Below are 23,996 nucleotides of genomic sequence, written 5' to 3'. Positions count from 1 at the left end.
AGTCAATTTTTTAATCACCTATGATTCACACTGTGATTGCCAAAAGCATGTGGACACCGTTCCTAATATCAGCTCTCATTGCTTGCAGGTGTGTAAAATCATTTATATAAATAAATTGATGCTAGCAGCTTTGTGACAACAACACAGGGAAGGACCTTTCCTGTTCCAGCATGGTAATAAAATCTTTTTTGGGTCAGTAAAGGAGTAAAAATGGTGATTTGATATGTGGACACCAGTCCTAATTATTATATTTAGGTCATTCATCAGCTCTCATATGTGTATGAAATCATTATAAAAAAATATATAAAAAGTAATGCTTTCAGTTTTGTGACAACAATACAAGGAAGGACCCTTCCTGTTCCAGCATGATAAAGATTTGATGTATTTAGTCAATTTTTAGTCACCTCAGTGTTTGTATGAACTGAAAATCAATCTCACACTTCTTGAGCCCCATGTGGGCAAAACAGCAATCGACGATCGATGATGGCCAAAAGTATGTGGACACCCATCTTAGGTCTTTCATCAGCTTTCATTGCTAGTAGGTGTATGAACTCATTTATTTGTGACAACAACACAGGGAAGGACCTTTCCCAGTCCGGGGTGATAAGGATAACATTTTCTTATAAGTAAAGTACATTTATTGATGTAATTTTTGATTGCTAGAGGAGTTATGAAAACATTAATCATCATGTGCAGAATTCCTCTTGATTTTTAATAATAAAAAAGGGAATAAAAGAAACTAAAGGTATGAGCAGCGTGGACCCTCAGTGTCTTGTTTTCTCGTGTTCGGTGCACTTATATAAACACGCCCTCGCAGACGGACCGTGTCACTGTGGAGTCTTTGTTGTGCAGCTGTATCAGCACCGGGGGACCGAAGAGGAGGAAAACGGACAGAACACTGAGAGGAAGGTGACCAGACGAGGAGACGAGAGCGAGGAAAATGGGGAAAGGAAACACCAGGGTTAAATATTCTGTATCGTTCTGCTCATGTGAAATGTTCTATATGACCAAAAGTATTCGGACAACTGACTGTGAGCTTGCCGGACGTCCCATTTCAAACACGAACAGCATTAAAATAAAGCGATTCCTATGTGATCCTTACAGCTATAACAAAAGTACCGTTTAAGTGTGGGAATTTGTGCCCATTCAGTCAAAAGAGCTGATATGTATGGACGGTTCCGGTTCATTCCAGAGCTGTTGAATGAGCTTTTCTTCTGGAACAGGAAAGGACCTTCCCTAAACTGTTGGTACATAGTTGCTACATACATTCATTACACCTGTTAGCAGTTGTTGTGGCTGAAACTGTGCATTGAAATATTAGAAGGGGTGTCAAAACCAACCATGGTAATGACATGGTAACGGCATGGTAACGACTGTTGTACTGGTATGAGTGTATTAGGTGCATTAGTGTTGTTGTTTTTTTTAAATCCTGCTTCATCCCACCGGCCTCTTTATTAGGAACACGTACCCTGTTCACGCTGACTGTGGGTGAACAGTAGGAGACATAATGTGTGCTAATCATCCTCTATTCTTTTATCAGAGGGTGCTTGTTGCCACCGAGACCCTGACCAGGATTGAGTGTCTGGAAATAAACTGAATAGATCTGTTTTGGTGCTTAGGCTGGAATGAAAACAGCACTGTGTTGTTTTAACACACACACACACACACTTGTTCTCTCTCTCTCTCTGTGTGTGTGTGCGTGTGTGTGTGTGTGTGTGTGTGTGTGTGTGTGTAGGTCGATTGTGCTGCACTGATGCAGTGATTCGTGACTCAGGCCCTTCTGTCTTCTCTTATATAAAGTGTGATTCACCTTTATACAGACACACACACTCACACACATTTATTCACATTGGTCAGGGTTGAGGTGGGTCCTGTACCAAAATACAATATATATTATATAGACATTTATAGATTACCATAATACAGTTTATGGTCAAATGTATGTGGACACCCTAATTATTCCTAATTACTGAGTTTAGGCCTCTCAGCCACACCCAGTTTGGGGAAGGCCCTTTCCTTTTCCAGCAGGACTGTGTCATTCACTTCATTCATTTCACTTTCAACAACCACTTTCTCCTGGTCAGGGTGCCGGTGGGTCCGGTTTCAGCCAGAAACAAAGGCACAAGACTTGGACAGGGCAGCACCAACCCCCACCCCCCACGTCTGTGTAGATGCTTGTCTGACAGATAGCACTGCTGAGATTCAAACCCAGGTCTCAGGGGTGGTGGGCTAGCGTAACAGACCTCTGAACCACCTGAGCACCACCTGAGCGACTCTCTGTACATAAAGTGAGGTTCATAAAGACAAGGCCTGACAAGTTTGGTATGGAGGAACGTCAGTGACCTGCACAAAGACCTGACATCAACTCCACTAAACAATTTTGGGATGAATTGGAACCTCAGTAGCCCTACAAATGTTTGACTTTGACTGAGTAGGCACAAATTCCCACAGAAAAGCCAGAACAGTAAAGGGAAGTCCAACAAATGTATGGTCAGGTGTCCACATACTTTTGACCATTTCAGGATTTTTCTTCTGTACAAAGAAACTTACTGATACTGGAACAACTGTTTCTCACACAGGGTACAAACGGGAGAGATGAAGGTTAGGGGTGTGTGTGTGTGTGTGTGTGTGTGTGGGGTCACACTCTTTCCACACTTTGTGGTTAACCACAGAACAGCCGAATCAAAGAGTCAAACAATGTTGCTGTTATCGTGGATAACGTGATCACTGGGAATAAATACACTTTATGGCCAAAAGTATGTGGACACCTGACCATAATCTTTCAAGTATAAACAATAATCTAAAGTAGAATTTCCACCCCTTCTTGACTACCTGATCCTGGCAGGACCACAAGAATTTGGACTGTGTCTGTGGAAACTTGTGCTCGTTCAGTCAAAAGAGCATTTGGGAGGATAAGAAGGCCAGGCTTGCTGTCAACGTTCCAATGCATCCCAAATGTTCAGGTCACCGAGTTTCATTATAACAAACTCATCAAACCATATGTTTAAAGATGTTGTTTTGTGTGCAGGGGCACAGACATGCTGGAATAGAAAAGGGCCTTCCCTAAATGTTTTCTAACAAAGTTATATGTTATGTTATTTTCTAACAATGTCAAAAAAGACATAATTTGTTATATAATTGGCTGAAACATTTTAACCCAACAATTAGAAGATATACTATCTGTCTGTCTGTCTGTCTGTCTGTCTGCCTATCTGTCTTTCTATCTATATATCTGTCTATCTACTTATTTATCTATCTATTTATCTGTCTATCTATCTGTCTGTCTGTCTGTCTAACTATCTCACTGTCTGTCTGTCTATCTCTCTGTCTGTCTAACTATCTGTCTGTCTGTCTGTCTATCTATCTATCTACCTATCTGTCTACTTATATATATATCTCTCTCTCTCTATATATATATATATATATATACGTATATATATGACATATAATTGCTTATATACAGCTGTTAGGGATGGGTGTGGCTGAAACATCTTATGTACAGTGTATCACAAAAGTGAGTACACCCCTCACATTTCTGCAAATATTTCATTATATCTTTTCATGGGACAACACTATAGAAATAAAACTTGGATATAAGTTAGAGTAGTCAGTGTACAACTTGTATAGCAGTGTAGATTTACTGTCTTCTGAAAATAACTCAACACACAGCCATTAATGTCTAAATGGCTGGCAACATAAGTGAGTACACCCCACAGTGAACATGTCCAAATTGTGCCCAAAGTGTCAATATTTTGTGTGACCACCATTATTATCCAGCACTGCCTTAACCCTCCTGGGCATGGAATTCACCAGAGCTGCACAGGTTGCTACTGGAATCCTCTTCCACTCCTCCATGATGACATCACGGAGCTGGTGGATGTTAGACACCTTGAACTCCTCCACCTTCCACTTGAGGATGCGCCACAGGTGCTCAATTGGGTTTAGTCCATCACCTTTACCTTCAGCTTCCTCAGCAAGGCAGTTGTCATCTTGGAGGTTGTGTTTGGGGTCGTTATCCTGTTGGAAAACTGCCATGAGGCCCAGTTTTCGAAGGGAGGGGATCATGCTCTGTTTCAGAATGTCACAGTACATGTTTGAATTCATGTTTCCCTCAATGAACTGCAGCTCCCCAGTGCCAGCAACACTCATGCAGCCCAAGACCATGATGCTACCACCACCATGCTTGACTGTAGGCAAGATACAGTTGTCTTGGTACTTCTCACCAGGGCGCCGCCACACATGCTGGACACCATCTGAGCCAAACAAGTTTATCTTGGTCTCGTCAGACCACAGGGCATTCCAGTAATCCATGTTCTTGGACTGCTTGTCTTCAGCAAACTGTTTGCGGGCTTTCTTGTGCGTCAGCTTCCTTCTGGGATGACGACCATGCAGACCGAGTTGATGCAGTGTGCGGCGTATGGTCTGAGCACTGACAGGCTGACCTCCCACGTCTTCAACCTCTGCAGCAATGCTGGCAGCACTCATGTGTCTATTTTTTAAAGCCAACCTCTGGATATGACGCCGAACACGTGGACTCAACTTCTTTGGTCGACCCTGGCGAAGCCTGTTCCGAGTGGAACCTGTCCTGGAAAACCGCTGTATGACCTTGGCCACCATGCTGTAGCTCAGTTTCAGGGTGTTAGCAATCTTCTTATAGCCTAGGCCATCTTTGTGGAGAGCAACAATTCTATTTCTCACATCCTCAGAGAGTTCTTTGCCATGAGGTGCCATGTTGAATATCCAGTGGCCATTATGAGAGATTTGTACCCAAAACACCAGATTTAACAGCCCTGCTCCCCATGTACACCTGGGACCTTGACACATGACACCAGGGAGGGACAACGACACATTTGGGCACAATTTGGACATGTTCACTGTGGGGTGTACTCACTTATGTTGCCAGCTATTTAGACATTAATGGCTGTGTGTTGAGTTATTTTCAGAAGACAGTAAATCTACACTGCTATACAAGTTGTACACTGACTACTCTAACTTATATCCAAGTTTCATGTCTATAGTGTTGTCCCATGAAAAGATATAATGAAATATTTACAGAAATGTGAGGGGTGTACTCACTTTTGTGATACACTGTATATATATAATCATAGTATGAACACAGTAACATTTTCCTCTAAACATCGCCTTGACCTTGGAAACTCACATTTTGCGACTCTACAAATAGCCGGTTCTATTCTTAACCGTAGCTGCCGGCCGTGTATAGACTGTGGTCGGCCTGCGGTGAAGGAAGGTCCGTTTATAGTCCGCAGCCCACGGCGTCTCTCTCATGTGGGACGACGAGGGCGACACACGGCATTCTGAGATATCTGATGTCGCTTTAGCATGAGAGCGCCTCGGCTGATTTAGCATCACGGCCCGGTCCGACAGTTCTGCTGATGTTTGAAGTGATTTACTCGCGGTTTTGTGGTATCTGTGGCGGAGAGCAGCGTCACCGTGCGTGTTCGCTGCACACGTGTAATAATGCAGGCTGCAGAATCCCAAAACATCCGTGTTCATGACTTTCACTGGCTCTCGACTCTGACCTAAATGACGGGGTATTGTGCTTAATAATATATGATGGAGGCATTTCTGCCGTCCTGAAGCATCTGCGTGATTCACCACACTGACACGTACAGCACACGCTGAAACATCCACTCGTGCAGCACGGAGAGGGATTTGTGCTGCAGGCTCTCGGCTTCTCCGACCCCCGTACAAAAATAGGCTGAATGTGCTCGTCGCATTTGTTCCGCCACACAAACACAAGCTGCGTCCAGAAAAAAGGGGCAAAGGATATTTAGAAAATATTTAGAAAAAAGGGCTTAGACATCATAACCCCCTGTTTAATAAATGAAATAAAATATATACATAAATTAATGCATGTACAAATATTGGCAGGAACTCATCCTGGACAGGGTGCATCTAAAGGGTGGCACATTCACTCACATCACTTTATCCTGATCAGGGTTGCGGTGGGTCTGTTCTTCAAGCAGAAGGCAGGAAACACACTGAACAAGTTGCACACACACTCTTAGGGGGGTCATTTCTAGTAGCTCCTGACTGCAGGTCTTAGAATTTGTGGGAGGAAACCGGAGCACCTGGAAGAAACCCACGTGGACGCAGGGAGAACATGCAAACTCCATACAGAAAGGACCCTGGTTTCCCGGTCGGGGAATCGAGCCCAGGCCCTTCTCGTCATGAAGCAAAGGTTCATTAAGTGCAGCAAATGTACCTTCTGCATGTTTTTGGAAGCAACCAAAGTGCATAGAAGAAACCTACAGGAACACGGGAAGAACATTTTGTAATTCCTCACAGGGGGGCGACACCCACGGCAGTAGCCACACAACCTCGCTATGCTATTAATAATTTAGTTTTGTGTTCTTGTTTTCTATGCAGCATTTGCGGTTATTATTATCAATTACGTTTTAGTCTGTGTAAATTTTTTGTAGTTTTGGTTGATGATCAGAACTACTTTTACGGTTACGGTTACTGCTAAACACCTCTTCAATGCTGCACTTGCCTTGATAATGATAATAATTTATTTTTATTTGGCTGCACCCATACTTCAGAATCAGAAATTGATCACAGAGGGAAATTGCAGTTCTTACAGTAGTACCCATTTATGTAGAAGAATAAACACTAAATATATATATAATAATAATATTAATAACTATAATAATTTAAAACAAAGAAAAAAAAGAAGAAAAATTTGCAAATAAAAAATTAAAAAGTTATTTCACACATAATTAAAATACTTACATTATTATTATTATTGCACATATGAATAACTGATATTGCACAGATGAACCATAGTGTCACACATTAAGGGAGGAATTATAGAGTTTGATGGCCACAGGTAGAAAAGACTTCCTGTAGCGCTCTGTGGTGCATTTTGGTAGAATGAGTCTTTATTTATATTTTTTTATTTATATTTAGACATCGCCACAGCATATCATTCTGGTCTGCATGTCTGATTTGGCACAGTTTTTACACCGGATGCCCTTCATGATGCAACAACACTTTTTTTTATCTTGGCATGGGACCGGCACTGAGAGCACACAGACAAGCGCACCTACCAATGGCTAGACTGTTTCGGGCATCGCCATCCCTCTCTCGAACATGCAGATACCTGACAGGCCGATTGCATAGCTGAGATTCAAACCCCGGATCTCTGGATCTAAGTGGTAGTTGGGCTAAGGTGCTTTACCACTGTGTACATTATCACCCGGGTGCCGTAGTAAACCTGAAAAAAAGTTAGTATTATTATTATTAGAACTGGAGAACTGTGTGCAGAGTTATTAATTTCTACATGCTGAAATGTGCACCAAGACCTCCTGTGTTCTGCCTGAAGCAAGAAGCTCCACATGAAGAAGCTCTTCAACTAAATACACAGGAGCCCTCTGATGGATTTTTGTGGAACTTCTCTTTTTAGACAAACTGTACAGTCGTGAAGCAGGGACAGGAGAACTGGGTTTTCAGCTTATTTCCAGTCACTGTCTGAAAGATTTGACTATTAGCTGGTGTATGTGGTGCACGCATTGGTCTGACGCCCTGGCTCCCAGTGTTTCCGGGCGCTGCTGTGCCCACGGTAAACCCGATCAGCCTAAACCGCTTAAATTGTAGCCAGTTTCTCATTTTGCGAGCCTCTAGCTCAAAGCTACGTCCTTATTTCCCTCTTTGAACTTCAAAGCAGTTGTTCCCACCGTCTGCCCTCCGAAACCAGATGTGTGAGTGCTGAGAAAGCACACCTTTCATCATTACAGGGCGAGAGTTATGGCTCAGACCAGGGGTGCGCCTGGAGCAAGTACACACACACACACACACACACAAAGGGCTGAATGTAGTGGAGAATCTTACCTGACAGAACACATTATTACTTACTATTATTGCTGTAGTGAATGTGTCATTGAACTGTGTATAAAAACTGCATTGTCTGTTTTACCATTTACGACAAGTCATAACTTTTGTGTTTAAAACTGATCTTACAACCAACACCGTGCCAACTCTTTATTCAAATGCACACACTCTTCAGCCATAAATTCTTTACACAGAAACGTCCGGGCTACCGCAACCACAAAGTAAAGTTAATCTCACCTGGAATCTATATATATATACACGAGGGTTCTTCAAAAAGTTTCCGCATCGTACCAACTTTTTAATGCCATCAGCAAATATTGTTTTAGGTTGAGCGTGTAGCCACTGATGCATTGTCGAATTGTCGATTTCACATTGTAACTACATCTTCTGTTGATTTACCCCGAGGTGGTTCTGACAGAAACCTGTTCACCCTCTTGAGGTTAAAGAATGCACCAAAAATGTCCAGAACTTACAACGGACTTTATCACAGACTGGACTGAATAATGAAGAACTTTTTTTGCTAGTTATAACTTTCAGTTCAATTTAATTTTGTGTTTGTATGATTTGCGTAAATTCTATTTATTTAAAGTATCCTCCAGGCCACCCAAGAAGGACGGGGGTCCCTGCTGAGTCTGGTTTCTCTCAAGGTTTCTTCCTGTAATTTTAGGAAGTTTTTCTTCGCCACTGTCGCCCTCGGCTTGCTCAACAAGGGTTTTTGGTCTGTTGGTCCTGGATTCTGTAAAGTTGCTTTGAGACAATATTTATTGTAAAAAGCGCTATACTTCTTCTTCCCCTTAGAGCTTCTTTGAGCGTCCAAACAGGTGGAAATTAGATGGAGCTAAATCCGGACTATAAGCGTCTCTCAGTCTCTCAGACACGGTGATTACTCCTTCTCCTACTGCACCCTCACCGTTTATAACCAAAAATAATAACCAAAATATAAAAGTGCAGGAACTTTTTAAAGATCCCTCATATTTATAGTTTTTCTTTTGCCTGCTCACATATTGAAGGGTTGCCACAGTGGTTCTGGTCCAAATTCCAGACTTGGCACAGTTTTTAAATTGGATGCCCTTCCAATGACTAGGCTGTTTTGGATATTGACCCCTCAGATTTTAGGCAATCATGTCCATGCAGATGCCCGACCGGCTGATAGTATGTGTTATTACAGCATGGCCACACGTTATTTTTATTCATACAGGAGGTCACCAGATGTCTGCCAAATAGGACAACAAAATTGACGATTCTGGTCAACTAAACTTGATCAAAATCAGCATCCAGGATGTTTTGAACTATATGGTTGAGTCTAGAGTTTAGGCTTACACATCAAATATACATGAAATTACAAATCCAACCCAAAAAAAGTTCATCACAAAGGATCTTCACTGCTTTTGTGCAGCTTGGTGACGCTGCAGGTTCAATTCGGTTCAATTTGGCAACTTGTGGTCCACACCGCCACCTGCTGGTAAGAACACACACACACACACACACACACGCACACACACACACGCACACACACACACACACACGCAGACTCAAAAGAAGACTCAAAAGAAGCTTTATTGGCATGACAAAATAGGACATTCGTATTGCCAAAGCTCAGTTACAGAGAAATAATAAAACTAACAATAAGAACAAAAATATACAAATCAGTTACATGTGCAAAAAATATAAAATAGAATAAAATATTAATAGAAACAGTGCAAATAATAATAAAAATTTTAATATTTACAATAATGAGGTAGTAATAACGATCAGTTTGTGTGTGCGTGTGTGTGTGTGTGTGTGTGTGTGTGTGTGTGTGTATGAGACATGGTCACCCACTGTCCCTCACCTGGTGGCAGGTGTGAGTATAGAGTGCTGCTAGTTTGCAGCTCTCTCTGTGCTCCCCCAGTAGGTGGGGCAGTTTGTCGGGGTCTGGGAGGGAGGTAAAGTTGGGGATGATGTTATTAAATTTAGGGAAGAATTGGGAGCGGACGTGGTGGTACTTGGTACACCGGGTGAGGAAGTGCAGCTCCGTCTCTACTGTACTGAGAGTGCAGTGCTGACACGACCTCTCCTCCCGGGGCAGCCAGGACCGTGTGTGTCGCCCCGTCTCCACGGCCAGGTCGTGTGCGCTCAGTCTGTACCACGTCAGGGTGTTTCTTAATTTAGGGTGGGATACTGCGCTCAGATAATCTGCTGCACTGTAGTGTCTGTTTAGGGCCAAATAACAAATAACTGCATTTCACTCTGAGCTTTAGTTTCAGTTTCCCAATAGTTCAGATATTTAGTTCTGAGTCTTTGTGTAATTTGGTTTATTCTAATTGGGTTTGCAGATTTTTCCTGTTCCTGAGTCTTTATTGTGTTAGTGTGTGTTAGTGGTGTATGGGTGTAGTGACTCAGGACCAGTTGGATGAGGGGACCGTTATCTTTGCTCAGCTCTTGGTGTTTCAGGGCTTTATAAAGATAGGACTGGGGTTCGCTCTCTTTTAGATGGTTCCAGAAATTGATTGCTCTTCTCTGTATGTTTATAATAACACACACACACACACACACAGAACCATAACAAACGTACGTAAAGCTTTTCTGATTAATTTATAGTAAATAAAACCAGGTCTAATTCTCAGTTAAAAGATCTTTTTTACATTGTTGATGTTGGATTTTATTAGAATATGTAAAGATTTAGTAACATTAAGTAAAAAAAAATAAAAGTGCAGATTTATTTTGCTTCTGTAATGTGGAAAGTTGAAACCCAAGTACAAATGTTAATTTATTTATTCATTCATGTTTTTATTTATTATTAAACTACATGACTGTAGTGACAGCAAGTGGAGTCTGTCTGCACTCACTCATGCTCTTCACACTGCTCAATAACCCAGATATTTGAATGGTAAATGTAGGCGTGGTGGTTGTGGGGCACCGAATGGTTCAGGATGGTGACTCTACATGAGCACGACCTGGTCTGAAAATAGCACTCAGGATTGTGTCATGACCATAATTTTACAATTTAATTTTAGTTCAGATGGTACCAGCGTTTGTGGTGGCATGAGTTTGGTTACCTCAGTCGTTTTCCAGTCGTTATCAGTAGATGCCTATAATTACAGAAAGAATAGCCTTCTTTAATCGCAGGGAAAGCTGTGTAATGCCACATCATTAAAAATAACTGCATTATTCTTATTTAAAAAAAACAATTAACCTAAAAAGGCAAAAAAACGTAAAATTCACTGTTTCTTTAATATGCAGGAAAAAATAAAATTCCCATTGGTGACACATCAGTTCTTTTCCTGCTATTTTTTAATGTCTGGTACTTTTTAACCTAGAAAAGCTAAACAAAAAATGGTTATTCTGCTGTAGAGTATCTTTATTTTTCCCTCAAAATACTTAATTATAAAGCTTTATTGCTTTATGCTTTATTGGTACACTGCTGTCTTGCTAAATAGTTCTAAATCATTAAACAAAATGTGATTGTTTGAGTAAATGAACCACACGCATCAAAAAACAAAACATGCAATGCCAGTGATGTTTGCTGATGTGTACAGTATTTGGTTTATGAAGGGCTAAATAGGAGCACCATAACCCTGTAGCCTTCACCCAGTGAGTGATCGCCCAGGCCTGGCAGCGGTTTGGCAGATTCATTGGGGATACAGAGCGCTGTGGAATGGTGGCAATATATTTACCATAATCAGAGTGTCAGAACAGCCACGGCTCCGTATGTCAGGTGTGATCCACTACCTACGTTTAGTTCGGTTCATCTAACTCATCCTGAAGCACCCCTGTCCTACAGTCGTACTAAAGTCTCTACAGAATACAGTGATGCTGTGATCTTATCAGAAAATACAAAAATGTTTACATACTATCTGTATATCTATCTGGAAAAGGGATTAAAGCCATGTCTAAGACTCTAGGACAGGCTCTGGATTCACTGTGACCCTGCTCAGGATAAAACACTTATTCAAAATTACATAATGAAGAAAAATTGACATAGAGCTCAAATTGGGTTTGATTCTCACCTCTGGTCGTTGTCTGTGAGGAGTTTTGCTCTTCTCGTGTTCATCTGATTTTCCTTTGGGTGGTTTTTACTACGTTTTTTTCTCATTACCCAAAAACATGCAAAAACTAGACTGGTTCTGCTAGTGTGTGAGCTATTAGGTGCATGTACGTGTGTGTGTGTGTGTGTGTGTGTGTGTTGCCCTGCAGTGGATTGGTGGCCTGTTTAGAGTGTCTTCCTAATGCAACCCTGACCAGGATAAAGCTGTTAGTGAAAATCAATAAAGAAATCAAAATATTTAAAGTTTATTTGATAATACAGGGTAGCTGTAGCCTAGTGGTTAAGGTCCTGGACTAGTAATCAGAAGGTTGCTAGTTCAAGCCCCACTGCTGCCAGGCTGCTACTGTTGGGCCCTTGAGCAAGGCCCTTAACCCTCAATTGCTCAGACTGTATACTGTCACTGTAATGTAAGATGCTTTGGATAAAGGCGTCTGCTAAATTCCTCCCCCTAACTAACCGTACTGCAGCCGGCGGTTAAACCCAAGTCGTCCTTATCGCTAAATCACAGCCCGACTGGGTGACAAACGTCCAATACATCATGTCTGCATGGCCCCGTCTAACTGTGCGTGTCTGCCAAGAGCGCTTAGCGTGTTCGAGCATGACGGTTTATTTTAGCCTCTCTAAATGGGAAACATCACTATCACCACAAGCAAAGATCAACCCAAACACGGTACTTATACACGCAGAGCACGAGGCCAAGCTAATAATTAGGATGAGCCTGGGATGCGAAAATATACAGCATGCCATCATGCTGTGCTTACGTCAGGCATTGAGAACACAATGGGTGTAATTCCAGCCCTCATTTTCCTTCAGACACTCACTCAGTCGTGATTATCCAACAAAACATCAACACAAACCAACGGGTGGGGTCAAGTGGTTAGAAAAGGCTTCGGTAACTAAACTGAATAACTAAACTTACTAAACTTAATTTGGCACAGTCATTCAGACCACAGAGCGTTGTGAGATCGTAGCAATAAATTGATCATAATCTGGCTGTCAGAACACGACCACAACTCAGCCACGAACTGCATTTCACACGATCATTAGTTTTCAGTTTACAGTACTAGGTTGCAACCATGGTTTGAATAACAAGAGGGGTTCTGACCCTCCTAATTAATACTTAGACCCCCCCAAAAAAACAAAAGATGGTCGTTGGTTAGCTAACATACAGTATAAAGTTCTATTCTATAAACTTATTCTATTTGAGATTGTTCCACAACTTTGTGGGTTCTATGGTAAACACATGATGCTAAACTGATAGCTGTGAGGTCTACATATTAGCTACAAAGGCTAAACTTTAGACAACAAAGCAAATGTGCAAGCTGGCCCAAGTATCAGTAAGAATTAATCTGTTGGTACTTGAATTGTGACCAGGCCGTCATGAATGATGCAAAAAAAACAACCTGTAACTGTAAGATTATACTGCATCAGCACTAAAGTACCTTATGTAACCCTGCAACCAGCAGATGATTCTATATTAGATTAGAACTGTATTGTACATGATCATTAGTGTTTTCAGTTTACAGAACCAGGTTGCAACCATGATTCGAATTACAAGAAGGGTTCTGACCCTCCTAATTAATACTTAGGACCCCCCCCCCAATGGTCAATGCTTAAATTCACACATTGCAAAAATGTCTAATGCCAAATGTCTACACCCAAGAGTGCTGGACAGATACAAACACATCTATTTGTCTCTTGTTTGGGTCTGTCTGTGGTCAGACGTTACATTAGTAGTGTAATCCCTTGTTGAGCTCACTGTGTACAGACATACAGAATGTGTATAAACACGCTCCAGGAGCTAGAACAACAAGATAAACTTTGGCAGAACTTCATTTTCCTCTGTTCACCACCAAAACTTATGTGCTTATGCCTCTCGCCTCTGGCTTTAGAAGCAAGTCGTCTAATTAAATTGTTTTGCTCCGGGTTTGAACAGAATGAGAAACACATCATTTACACGACGGCCATGTAAAAAATAGCTTGGAGAAGTTTGGAGAACTCCTCTGAGCTCATTTCATTCTGTTTTATGTGTTTTATGTGTTTAAAATTGATTGTGTGCACATTTGGAAGGTTGTTTAGGGACGTTAGAGTACAGTTAGAGAATGCAGTGTGGACGAATAGGGACGTGTTGCGCCAGTCATCTTGCATTAATAACTGGACAGTTTGTGTGTTTAAATCCTAGAACTGCTAGATAATGATTGAGGAAGTCTGTAAAATTTCCCAATGTCCAAAAATTTATTTGTAAATCAGATTGCTGCAGCAGATGTCAAGCCAAAGGTTTACATACTTACAAGAGACGTGTATGGATGGATGTTTTTTTCTCTGTGACGTTGAAACATGCAGTCATTGTGTTTTAATTTACTGACTACAACTGGTGGCTGCACCTATCGCTGGGCGATATGACCAGAAATTTGTATCACGGTATTCTGACGGTTTCATGGTATGTTTGTTTTTTTGCATGACTGGGACTTTTATATGTCTGTGGTTTATTCTACTGTCATGAGTACATAGAATATAAAAAGTTTTAATTTCAGCACGTATATTATGAAGGTTTTGAGGACTATAAGCTTTGCTTGGCCCCACAAAATGATACAATATGTGATGGAATCAGTACACGTGAAAAAGGTGCAATAAATACAATTTGTATTGTTTATTTTATATTTAAGTATTGTACAATTACCCTTAGCTCTCCCTTTAACAGATTAAACAACGTTTGAAAAGTGGACGACTATAAATCTCTCCGCTTCCAGTTTGCTTGTAACGTTGGTTTAGCGACTAACATGAAGGATTTTCGCTCTGTAAGACAAACCTGGAATCCAGAGTTTTAATTATCGCTCTGAAAGCTTCTTTCTTGACTGTTTATAGAGGAATCGTGTCCTTGCGCATGTGGATTTTTATTGTGTTTATAAAGTCGTTGTTTGTAACAGCCGTGGCTCGACAGACCGTGCAGTGTATCGTGTTTTAGTCTGTTCTAAACTGCCCACACGCCTCATTTTTTTGGCAGGTTCTCTTCATCTTCCATCTGTTTTTATTGTGAGCTGTATCTAATCTGCACGGTGCTCCATAGCGCTTTTAGATTTGCTGCCCACTAAAGCTTATAGCTGTTGTATTACCTATGCTATGGTATGGTGGTATTTGAATAATCCATAAGGTATGAGGAATCAAAGACGGTATACCGAATGTACCGTCATTCCGCCCAGCACTAGCTGCACCCATCACAAAGTGCATGATACAGTTAGGAAAAAGTGACCCTAGGTTGAGAGACAATTAATCAGGACATTTAGTCCTGCCATTAATTAGAATTCACTGAAAGACACAGCCAAGAGAGCTTTACGTAGCTGTTTATCAGTAATTGAGACATTACCAATTATAGTTATTAGTTACTATAGTTCAAATTAATCATGAGTCTGAAACGATATGGTAATGAGACTACGTACTGCACTGTCAAGAGTCTATTTGAGATTGTTCCACAACTTCATGGGTTCTATGGTAAATGCATGATGCTAAACTGACAAATGTGCCAGCTGGCCCAAGTATCAGTAAGAATTAATCTCTGTACTTGGATTGTGACCAGGCCGTCATGAATAATGCAAAAAAACCAACCTGTAACTGTAAGATTATACTGCATCAGCACTAAAGTACCTTATGTAACCCTGCAACCAGCAGATGATTCTATATTAGATCAGATAAATATCAGTTAGCAAAGATGTTACATAAAACAACAGGCTCATGTCCAAACGCAGCCAGGTTTCCTAAAATAGCCCTTAATCATATTAGGTAGTAAAAACAAAAGGTTAATGCAGCATCATGGCAGAGGTCCAAGCTGCAGTGCAGTTTCGATCTGTTCAGACATCTCTGGCCTGACTGGCTTGGCATAGAGGATCAAAAGGGATTGTACTTACAGGAAAAATAAAATAAAACCATTTAGGTAATTAGGTAGATGTGAATGAAGCAAATGTGAGTGAATGGAAAATATACACTGGATTCATTATTTAATTCATTCTTCATTCTTCATCATTATTGGTGACTTAGTGACTCGATGGATAAAATGGCAACTACATCCATTAAAAATCAACTTCACCACACAATAAAGTGTGCAAACAGTCGAGGGGTCTGAATACTTTCTGAATTCACAATAAAGTGTCTCAAATCTGTGCCAGCAATACCACTTAAATTTTATTTTAGTGCAGAGTTCAGACTCACGGATATTCTTATTCTTCTAAGAATGGTTTTAGTGAAAACTTTGATGGCCAATGAAGGTTGATGGCATCCAAAACCAGACTGTGATTTGATGTATTCCTATGTTTATGACCGGCACAGGAAATCTCAAAATGGTTCACAATATAAAGAAGAGAATACAATACAATACCAATTTAGATTTGGATGGATGTAGCATGTGCAAACCTGGCTATTGATTACTTAAGTGGAACTTGTAAAACTGGCGCTTTTTATATGGCCAGACAAACATAACAGAAGGTAGAGCGATGGTGCACAACATGGGTCCTGAGGACCTGTCTGTGAGGAGTTTGGCGTGGCTTGGTTGGTTTCTACCAGAGAGGAACAGTCAGGACCCTCTAGGCTCAGAGACGGTGTAAGATATTCCAAAAATGATATAATATAGATAATAATACTGTATATTATTAGGAGTCATGGTTTGCTTCTGGTTTCGACCCACTCTCTCAAACCACCAAGGTTTTATATAAGATAGGATATGCAGAGAAAGGAATTTGATTGTAATGTATATGTGTATATGTAGAAATGACTGTAAAGGGCATGTGTTTATTCATTCATTAATTCACACATCCATTCATTCATAATAAAATGACCTTCTAAGTGAGTGTGTGTGTGTGTGTGTGTTGTCCAGCAAATGCATTGGCATTTGTTTAGGATGTATTTCTGTCTTGCACCTATTGTTACTATGTAATCGGACCCACCAGGAAAAAGCATTTCCTTAAAAAGCATGAGGGCATCACAGTGGCCTGGTGGGTGGCACTGTCGCCTGTCACTGTCACAGCAAGAAGGTCCTGGGTTCGATTCTTTCACAGTCCCACATGCACTCGAATCACAAAATCGAGTGGATGTGTGAATGTGTGTGAGAGTGTGTGTGCCCTGTGATGGACTGGCAACCTGTCCAGGGTGTTTCCTGCCTTTCGTCCGGTGACCCTGACCAGGAGAAAGCAATCTTTAAACCGACAATGAAATGACCAAAGAACAAATGATTTGACTTATTTGTTTCATACACAGTGTAGTATGGCGCTCAGACACCAGAAAATGAATAAACAAAGAACAAATGATCCATATGTGTGACCCACACGGTGTAGTATGGCGCTCTGAACCTTAAAAGGTCCAGAACCTGGTGTCTAGACTCGCTTCTAGAACTTTCCTCATGTGTTCAGAGATTTACTGCTATGCGGTTTGGGATGCAGCCTTTAAATTCATCCTGACACATTATGGAATATTTGATGGGATATCCTCATGGTTCTAATTATAAGACAATGGCAATACTGATCTGACCGATGCAATGAATGAATGAAAATGAATGACCAAAGAACATATAATGCTGACATATTTCTGACCCACATGGTGTAGTATGGCGCTCTGAGTTCATAAAAGGTCCATAACGTGGTCTCTAGACTCGCTTCTAGAACTTTCCTCATGTATTCGGAGATACAGTGTATACAGAAGACAATGGCAATACTGATCTGATCCCGATACCCTGAAATTTCTGTATGCAACCCATGCAATGAATGAATGAAAATGAATGAACACTGAACAAATGATCCATATGTGTGACCCACACGGTGTAGTATGGCACTCTGAAGCTTAAAAGGTCCAGAACCTGGTGTCTAGACTCGCTTCTAGAACTTTCCTCATGTGTTCAGAGATTTACTGCTATGCGGTTTGGGATGCAGCCTTTAAATTCATCCTGAGACATTATGGAATATTTGATGGGATATCCTCATGGTTCTAATTATAAAACAGTGGCAATACTGATCTGATCCTGATACCCTGAAATTTCTGTATGCAACCCATGCAATGAATGAATGAACAATGAACAAATGATCCCTATGTGTGACCCACACGGTGTAGTAGGCACTCTGAGTCCATAAAAGGTCCAGAACCTGGTGTCTAGACTCGCTTCTAGAACTTTCCTCATGTGTTTGGAGATTTACTGCTATGCGGTTTGGGACGCAGCCATTAGCTCCATCCTGTCACACAGTATGAAGGTCACCGGGACCCTCCGTCTCACTAGATGCCGCTGTAGCACCGAAATAACCGAGAATCGCTTTACCTCAGGCGTCCGTGCCGCCTCGCTTTCTTTCCAGCGTCTCCTAATGGGTGTGTTTTAGAGGCTGTATTTAATCGGCAGCATCACACCGAGCCATGGTCACGGAGCGACCGACTCCGCCGAGGACTTACCCGCCGACCTGATCACACCGGACTGCTGTGAAACTCCGTGCTGGGTGGTTGAAGTTTCCGAGCCGGGTGGTTGAAGTTTCCGAGCCGAGGACAGGACGATCCGAACTGTGTGATTAATGTGAATGAACCATTTTGTCCGTTTCTGGACTTTTCTGAGGTAAAAGTGACGGTTGGAAGTTGACGGTTGGAAGGTTTGACGGTTGGTCTCGCGGAGTCACGCGCTAAATTCAAATCTTAACGTTTCGTGCGCGCGAGCTGCTGATGCTGGCTGACATTGAGCGTCCTCAACGCGGTTTGTGAGGCTGACAGGGAAATAAACTTGTAACCGAAGATACCGGCGATTTTACCGCGATGTTCTGAGTATCGAGTCAACCAGTGCGAGTTTATATCGCTATTATTGGTACCGAACTTTGGTTTTATGTGTTTTATGTTTGATTCGGGATGTTCGAGTCAGCCGCAGCACTTTTCACTCGGACGCTAAGCTAACTAGAAATTAATTCCTGGTTGGCTAACATACCTGCAAAGGGAGCGTTGGTGTTAAATTAGCATTCTAGCTAACAGGCTAAGTCGTTCGGGATCAGACTAGGAAGTAGCCTAGCCAAGTAAGTAAGCGAGCAGTTTGCCAAGTTTAAAGCCAAGATGCTGTTGAGAATATCCTCCTGAAGACCCTGATACTCAACTTATATACAAACTCAACCCACATCATGGCATCTGTAAGGACTTCCAGCATGAAGGTGATAACAGCGGTGGTGCTTCTGGCTCTGGTCCTGATCTCCGGGGCTACAGTGCATGCCAGTTCACCGCACGTCTCCTCTGACCAGTCGGGCAACAATCATGGCAATTCGAGACACGCTGGGACTCATCAGCCGAATCACACCAAGAAGGCTTTTCCTGTCCTGGCTTTTGATTATGAACACGTCCATCATCCGTTTGCCATCGTGCTCTGGATCCTCCTGGCTTCCCTCATGAAACTAGGTGAGTGTGTTGGGCTTGAACTCTGCAGACACAGTTTACACATGACAAAGTGTCTCTTTGCTTAAAATGTACATTTATTTAGTGATACTTCACTGTAAGTTCATTTTAGTTTTGGAAATGTCTTTTTACATTTAGTTCAGAGTAGTTCATCTATCTGTCTCTATCTATCTGTCTCTGTCTGTCTATCTGTCTCTGTCTGTGTGTCTGTCTGTCTAATCTATCTGTCTGTCTCTGTCTGTCTCTGTCTATCTGTCTCTGTCTATCTGTCTCTGTCTATCTGTCTCTGTCTGTCTATCTGTCTCTGTCTGTCTGTCTATCTGTCTCTGTCTGTCTAATCTATCTGTCTGTCTCTGTCTGTCTCTGTATCTGTCTCTATCTATCTGTCTCTGTCTGTCTGTCTATCTGTCTCTGTCTGTCTGTCTGTCTCGATCTATCTGTCTCTGTCTGTCTGTCTGTCTCTATCTATCTGTCTCTGTCTGTCTATCTATCTCTCTGTCTGTTTCTGTCTGTCTAATCTATCTGTCTATCTCTGTCTGTCTGTCTCTGTCTATCTGTCTATCTCTATCTATCTGTGTCTGTCTGTCTGTCTGTCTGTCTGTCTATCTATCTGTCTCTGTCTGTGTGTCTGTCTGTCTAATCTATCTGTCTATCTCTCTGTCTGTCTCTGTCTATCTGTCTGTCTGTATCTATCTGTCTCTATCTATCTGTCTCTATCTATCTGTCTCTATCTATCTGTCTCTGTCTGTCTGTCTGTGTCTGTGTCTGTCTGTCCTATCTCTGTCTGTCTGTCTGTCTGTCTATCTCTATCTATCTGTCTCTATCTATCTATCTGTCTGTCTGTCTAATCTATCTGTCTTTCTCTGTATGTCTGTCTCTGTCTGTCTGTCTGTCTGTCTGTCTGTCTATCTGTCTGTCTATCTATCTGTCTCTATCTGTCTGTCTTATCTATCTATCTGTCTGTCTATATCTGTCTCTTATCTGTCTGTCTGTCTGTCTACCCTGTGGGCAGTGATAGCTCTAGGTACTGGACTAATAATCAAAAGGTTGCTGGTTCAAGCCCCACCACCGCCAGGTTGCCACTTTTGGGCCCCTGAGCCCTTAAACTTTAGTTTAAGGCCCTTAACCCTCAATTGCTTAAAATTGTGTTCAGTCATAATTGTAAGTCGCTTTGGATAAAAGCATCCGCTAAATGCCTAAGATGTAAATGTGTAGGTTCATTTAAGTTTTGGAATTTTTTTAGTTTATTTTTTTATATTTTGTTCAGAGTAGAGACGTTCTATTACATCTAGGGGACCCAAATCATGCCATCAAAACTACCTATCTGTCTAAGATGATCAGATAATATATTTTCTTCAGTAATTCTGTTTCTTTTGTTTTTAAGCGGGACTGTATTTACATTTACATTTTCAGCATTTAGCAGACGCCTTTATCCAAATCGACTTACAACACAGTTACAGTAAACGGTCTGAGCTATTGACGGTTAAGGGAGTTGCTCGAGGGTCCAACAGCAGCAACCTGGCAGTGGTGGTGCTTGAACCAGCGACCTTTTGATCACTACCATATGAATTAAAACGCACCTCCATAAGCTATGCGTTTTCATTTTTCAGTTCTCTTTAGGGCTGAGCGAGTTGGTGTTGCATAAGGTTAAGAGTCACAGTGCTGGAAATAGTAATGCCTGAATTGCTGGGGTTTGAATCCCCGGGCTGGGCTCACAACCTAGCCATTGGGGATGGGGAGGGGCATATATCAGTGCACCCTTAGTGCAGGTCCCATGCCCAGATAAATAGGAGAATCAATCGAAGGAATCATTCGTTACATTCATACATTTATATTTAGAACTGTCTGAACTACCTCCTTTGTCATGTCTAAATTAATTGGAAATCCTCTTGGTTCAGACTATAAGACATTGACAATACTGATCAGATTCAGATACCTTGGAATTTCTGTATGCAACATGTCTGGTTACCTGCTTTTACTGCAGAAATAAAATTTGTCCACTGCGAAAACAATCAATTAATTGAATAAAAAAAAATAAGCTTAACGTTTTTGCTAAAAAAGCCCTGATACGTGTCCCCTGGAGCCTTGAGGGCTTGTTCAAGTACCCAACAGTGACTGTTAAGTGGACCTAAGATTTAAACACTCTAGCCTTAGAGCTCTAACCACCAAGCCACTACAAATAAATAGACCTCTTTAACGCTTTAAAAACAATTGTCTAAAAAGGCACAGGCAACTGCATGTTAAATCAGGCAGGCTTAAATGTCACCTAATTTCACAGGCTGAAAAAGGTCACCTACATCGGCTGGCTCCTCTTAGATAGAATTTAAAAGGACGAACAATAGTAGTGTTTACAACACCATTATTTAGAGCGTTAAATATTATGTAATGTAACCTATTTTTGGCAAACAAAAGTGTGGAAAGCACAAACCGTGGAGAATAGCAAGTGTGGTTTTATAATTCATTTTTTATTCAGAATTATCAGCAAATATATAGCAAAAAAATAAAAGCACTTATTTTTTATTTCATGAGGTGTTGCAGGCAAGACTTCTCCTGACAGTTATTTTGTTGATGTCAGTAGTTGACCTGTACGAACGCTTGTCCAGTCTTTGAACACCAGGACGAACCTGCTTAGAGCAAAGTGCACACTGTTATTTTTAATAGGTCAATAATGTTGTGTTAGCCTAGTGGTTAAGGTACTCGATTAGTAATCAGAACTAGGGCTGCAACTATCGATTATTTTTGTAATCGAGTATTCTATCGATTATTCCAGCGATTAATCGAGTAATCGGATAAGAAATACTTTTGCTTTAACAAAGAGCAAAAACAAATACATATTAGATTAAATAAGACGTGTTTCTTAAACCAAACTGTACATTTGTATTCCTTGCATACAGGACAGTTTAACATTTATTAAATGCAAAAATAAATCAATCAAAAATAAATCAATTTACTTTTAAAATGTAAACAGGCAACCTGAAACATCAGGTCATCAAGTCATAAATAATAATAAACAAAAATACATGAACATAAGCCTGTAATTTGTGCAACTTTCAAAACTCAGAGTTTCAGCTACAGCTCACGCAGAACATAAAGCTTTAATATTTTGTTGGGAGGTTTTGTGGTGTTTGTAGGGGGATAAAAATCTGTCAGGATTGTGTCTCTAGATGAGGTAGATCTGGTGTGTGTGTGTGTGTGTGTGTGTGTGTGTGTGTGTGTATGTGTGTGTTTGCCTAAATCTTCATAAAAGCCTGTGGTGGTTGAAACGAAGTAAAGTCAGTAAACATGAGTAAAGTAAACACGACGCTCTGATGGTGTGGATGTTCTACTGAGTTTTAGTTTTATCAGCTTAAAATGATCTCAAACTTTCTGTGGTTTTCTCTGTCCAGTCTCCTCCTGTTCGCTATTTTCTCTCTATATCTCGCAGTCCGCGCTATCAAATCTCGGCTGCGTCCTAAACCGATACGTTCAGTTCGCAGGAGCGGCGAACGTGTCCAAATACGTAGTGTTCATTAAACTGTCCGCAAAAAGAACCCGGATCAAGTCCTGTTAAGTTCTGTTTATGTTTGAGATATTTGGGACGCAGCCCTCAGATTCTTCACGTCACCTGCACACGGCGTTAAAAACGCTGCGCAAAAGTGAAAGTCGTCCGCGTAAAACACCGCGAGCTGTATATGGTTGTGCGGATTAAACGATTCCTCGATGAGTTGTTTAAAGGCTTTACGATGAATCAGAATAAATACAGGCACATGCTTTTTCGGGCCGTTCCTCTGTCACACTGACTGCCCTTCCCACACAGTGATTGTCCTGCAGTTGGCAGCCATCATTCTTCAACCGTCATCTGCAGCGAACCAACTGCATTGAGGTGTTCGTTTGGAATGTATGGCATCAGAACTAAAACAGGCCTGTAATGTATCGTATCAGGTGTCCGAGCTAATCATTTAACCTGTGTTTTTTCCATACACACATGGACACACGTTCATCGTTTAAGCTTGTTTTTTGTAGTGGGTTTGCATTAAATTGGGACCGGGTTCTTGATGATACACCTATATCGTATAGAGTCAGCGAGTGCATGTGCATGTTTTATCTTTGTCAGTGAATTTTGAAGCCCTTGTTGAATTGTGAGTTGTTTAAAGGCTTTATGATGAATCGAGATAAACACAGTCAGTCAGTGAGTGCTGCAGTACAGAGCCACTGGTTTAGCTGGTGAACAGACAGATGTAATAAATAAATGATGTGCTTTCATGCTGTTCTTCAATGGTCAGGACCCCCACAGGACCACCACAGAGCAGGTATTATTTAGGTGGTGGATCATTCTCAGCACTGCAGTGACACTGACATGGTGGTAGTGTGTTAGTGTGTGTTGTGCTGGTATGAGTGGATCAGACACAGCAGCGCTGCTGGAGTTTTTAAGATAGTAGATATAAAGTCAGAGACGATCGCTCATCTATTGCTGCTGTTTGAGTCGGTCATCTTCTAGACCTTCATCAGTGGTCACAGGACGCTGCCCACGGGGCGCTGTTGGCTGGATATTTTTGGTTGGTGGACTATTCTCAGTCCAGCAGTGACAGTGAGGTGTTTAAAAACTCCAGCAGCGCTGCTGTGTCTGATGAACAGTGAGTGTAGAAACAAGGAGGTGGTTTTATTGTTATGGCTTGTTTATGTACTCTGTGGGAATGTGTGTTTTTGTATATTTATATTATGCAAAAATATATTGTTGGACTTTGTA

At 41.3% G+C, this 23,996-nt stretch overlaps 1 protein-coding gene across 1 annotated transcript in view; it reads left to right on the top strand.

The window, feature by feature from the left end:
- Positions 1–18,185: 18,185 nt before the first annotated feature.
- slc9a1a (solute carrier family 9 member A1a) overlaps positions 18,186–23,996 on the top strand; it is a 46,977-nt gene continuing 41,166 nt past the window's right edge. The window contains exon 1 of the mRNA XM_062985258.1: positions 18,186–19,273. Within this exon, the coding sequence (XP_062841328.1) occupies positions 19,003–19,273 (271 nt within the window). The 5' untranslated portion in view covers positions 18,186–19,002. The remainder of the gene's footprint in view (positions 19,274–23,996) is intronic.

The sequence above is a fragment of the Trichomycterus rosablanca genome, chromosome 23 (assembly GCF_030014385.1).
Source record: "Trichomycterus rosablanca isolate fTriRos1 chromosome 23, fTriRos1.hap1, whole genome shotgun sequence".
Classification (NCBI taxonomy): domain Eukaryota; kingdom Metazoa; phylum Chordata; class Actinopteri; order Siluriformes; family Trichomycteridae; genus Trichomycterus; species Trichomycterus rosablanca.
Note: the sequence above shows the minus strand (reverse complement) of the source record. Positions and strands in the feature narration are given on the sequence as shown.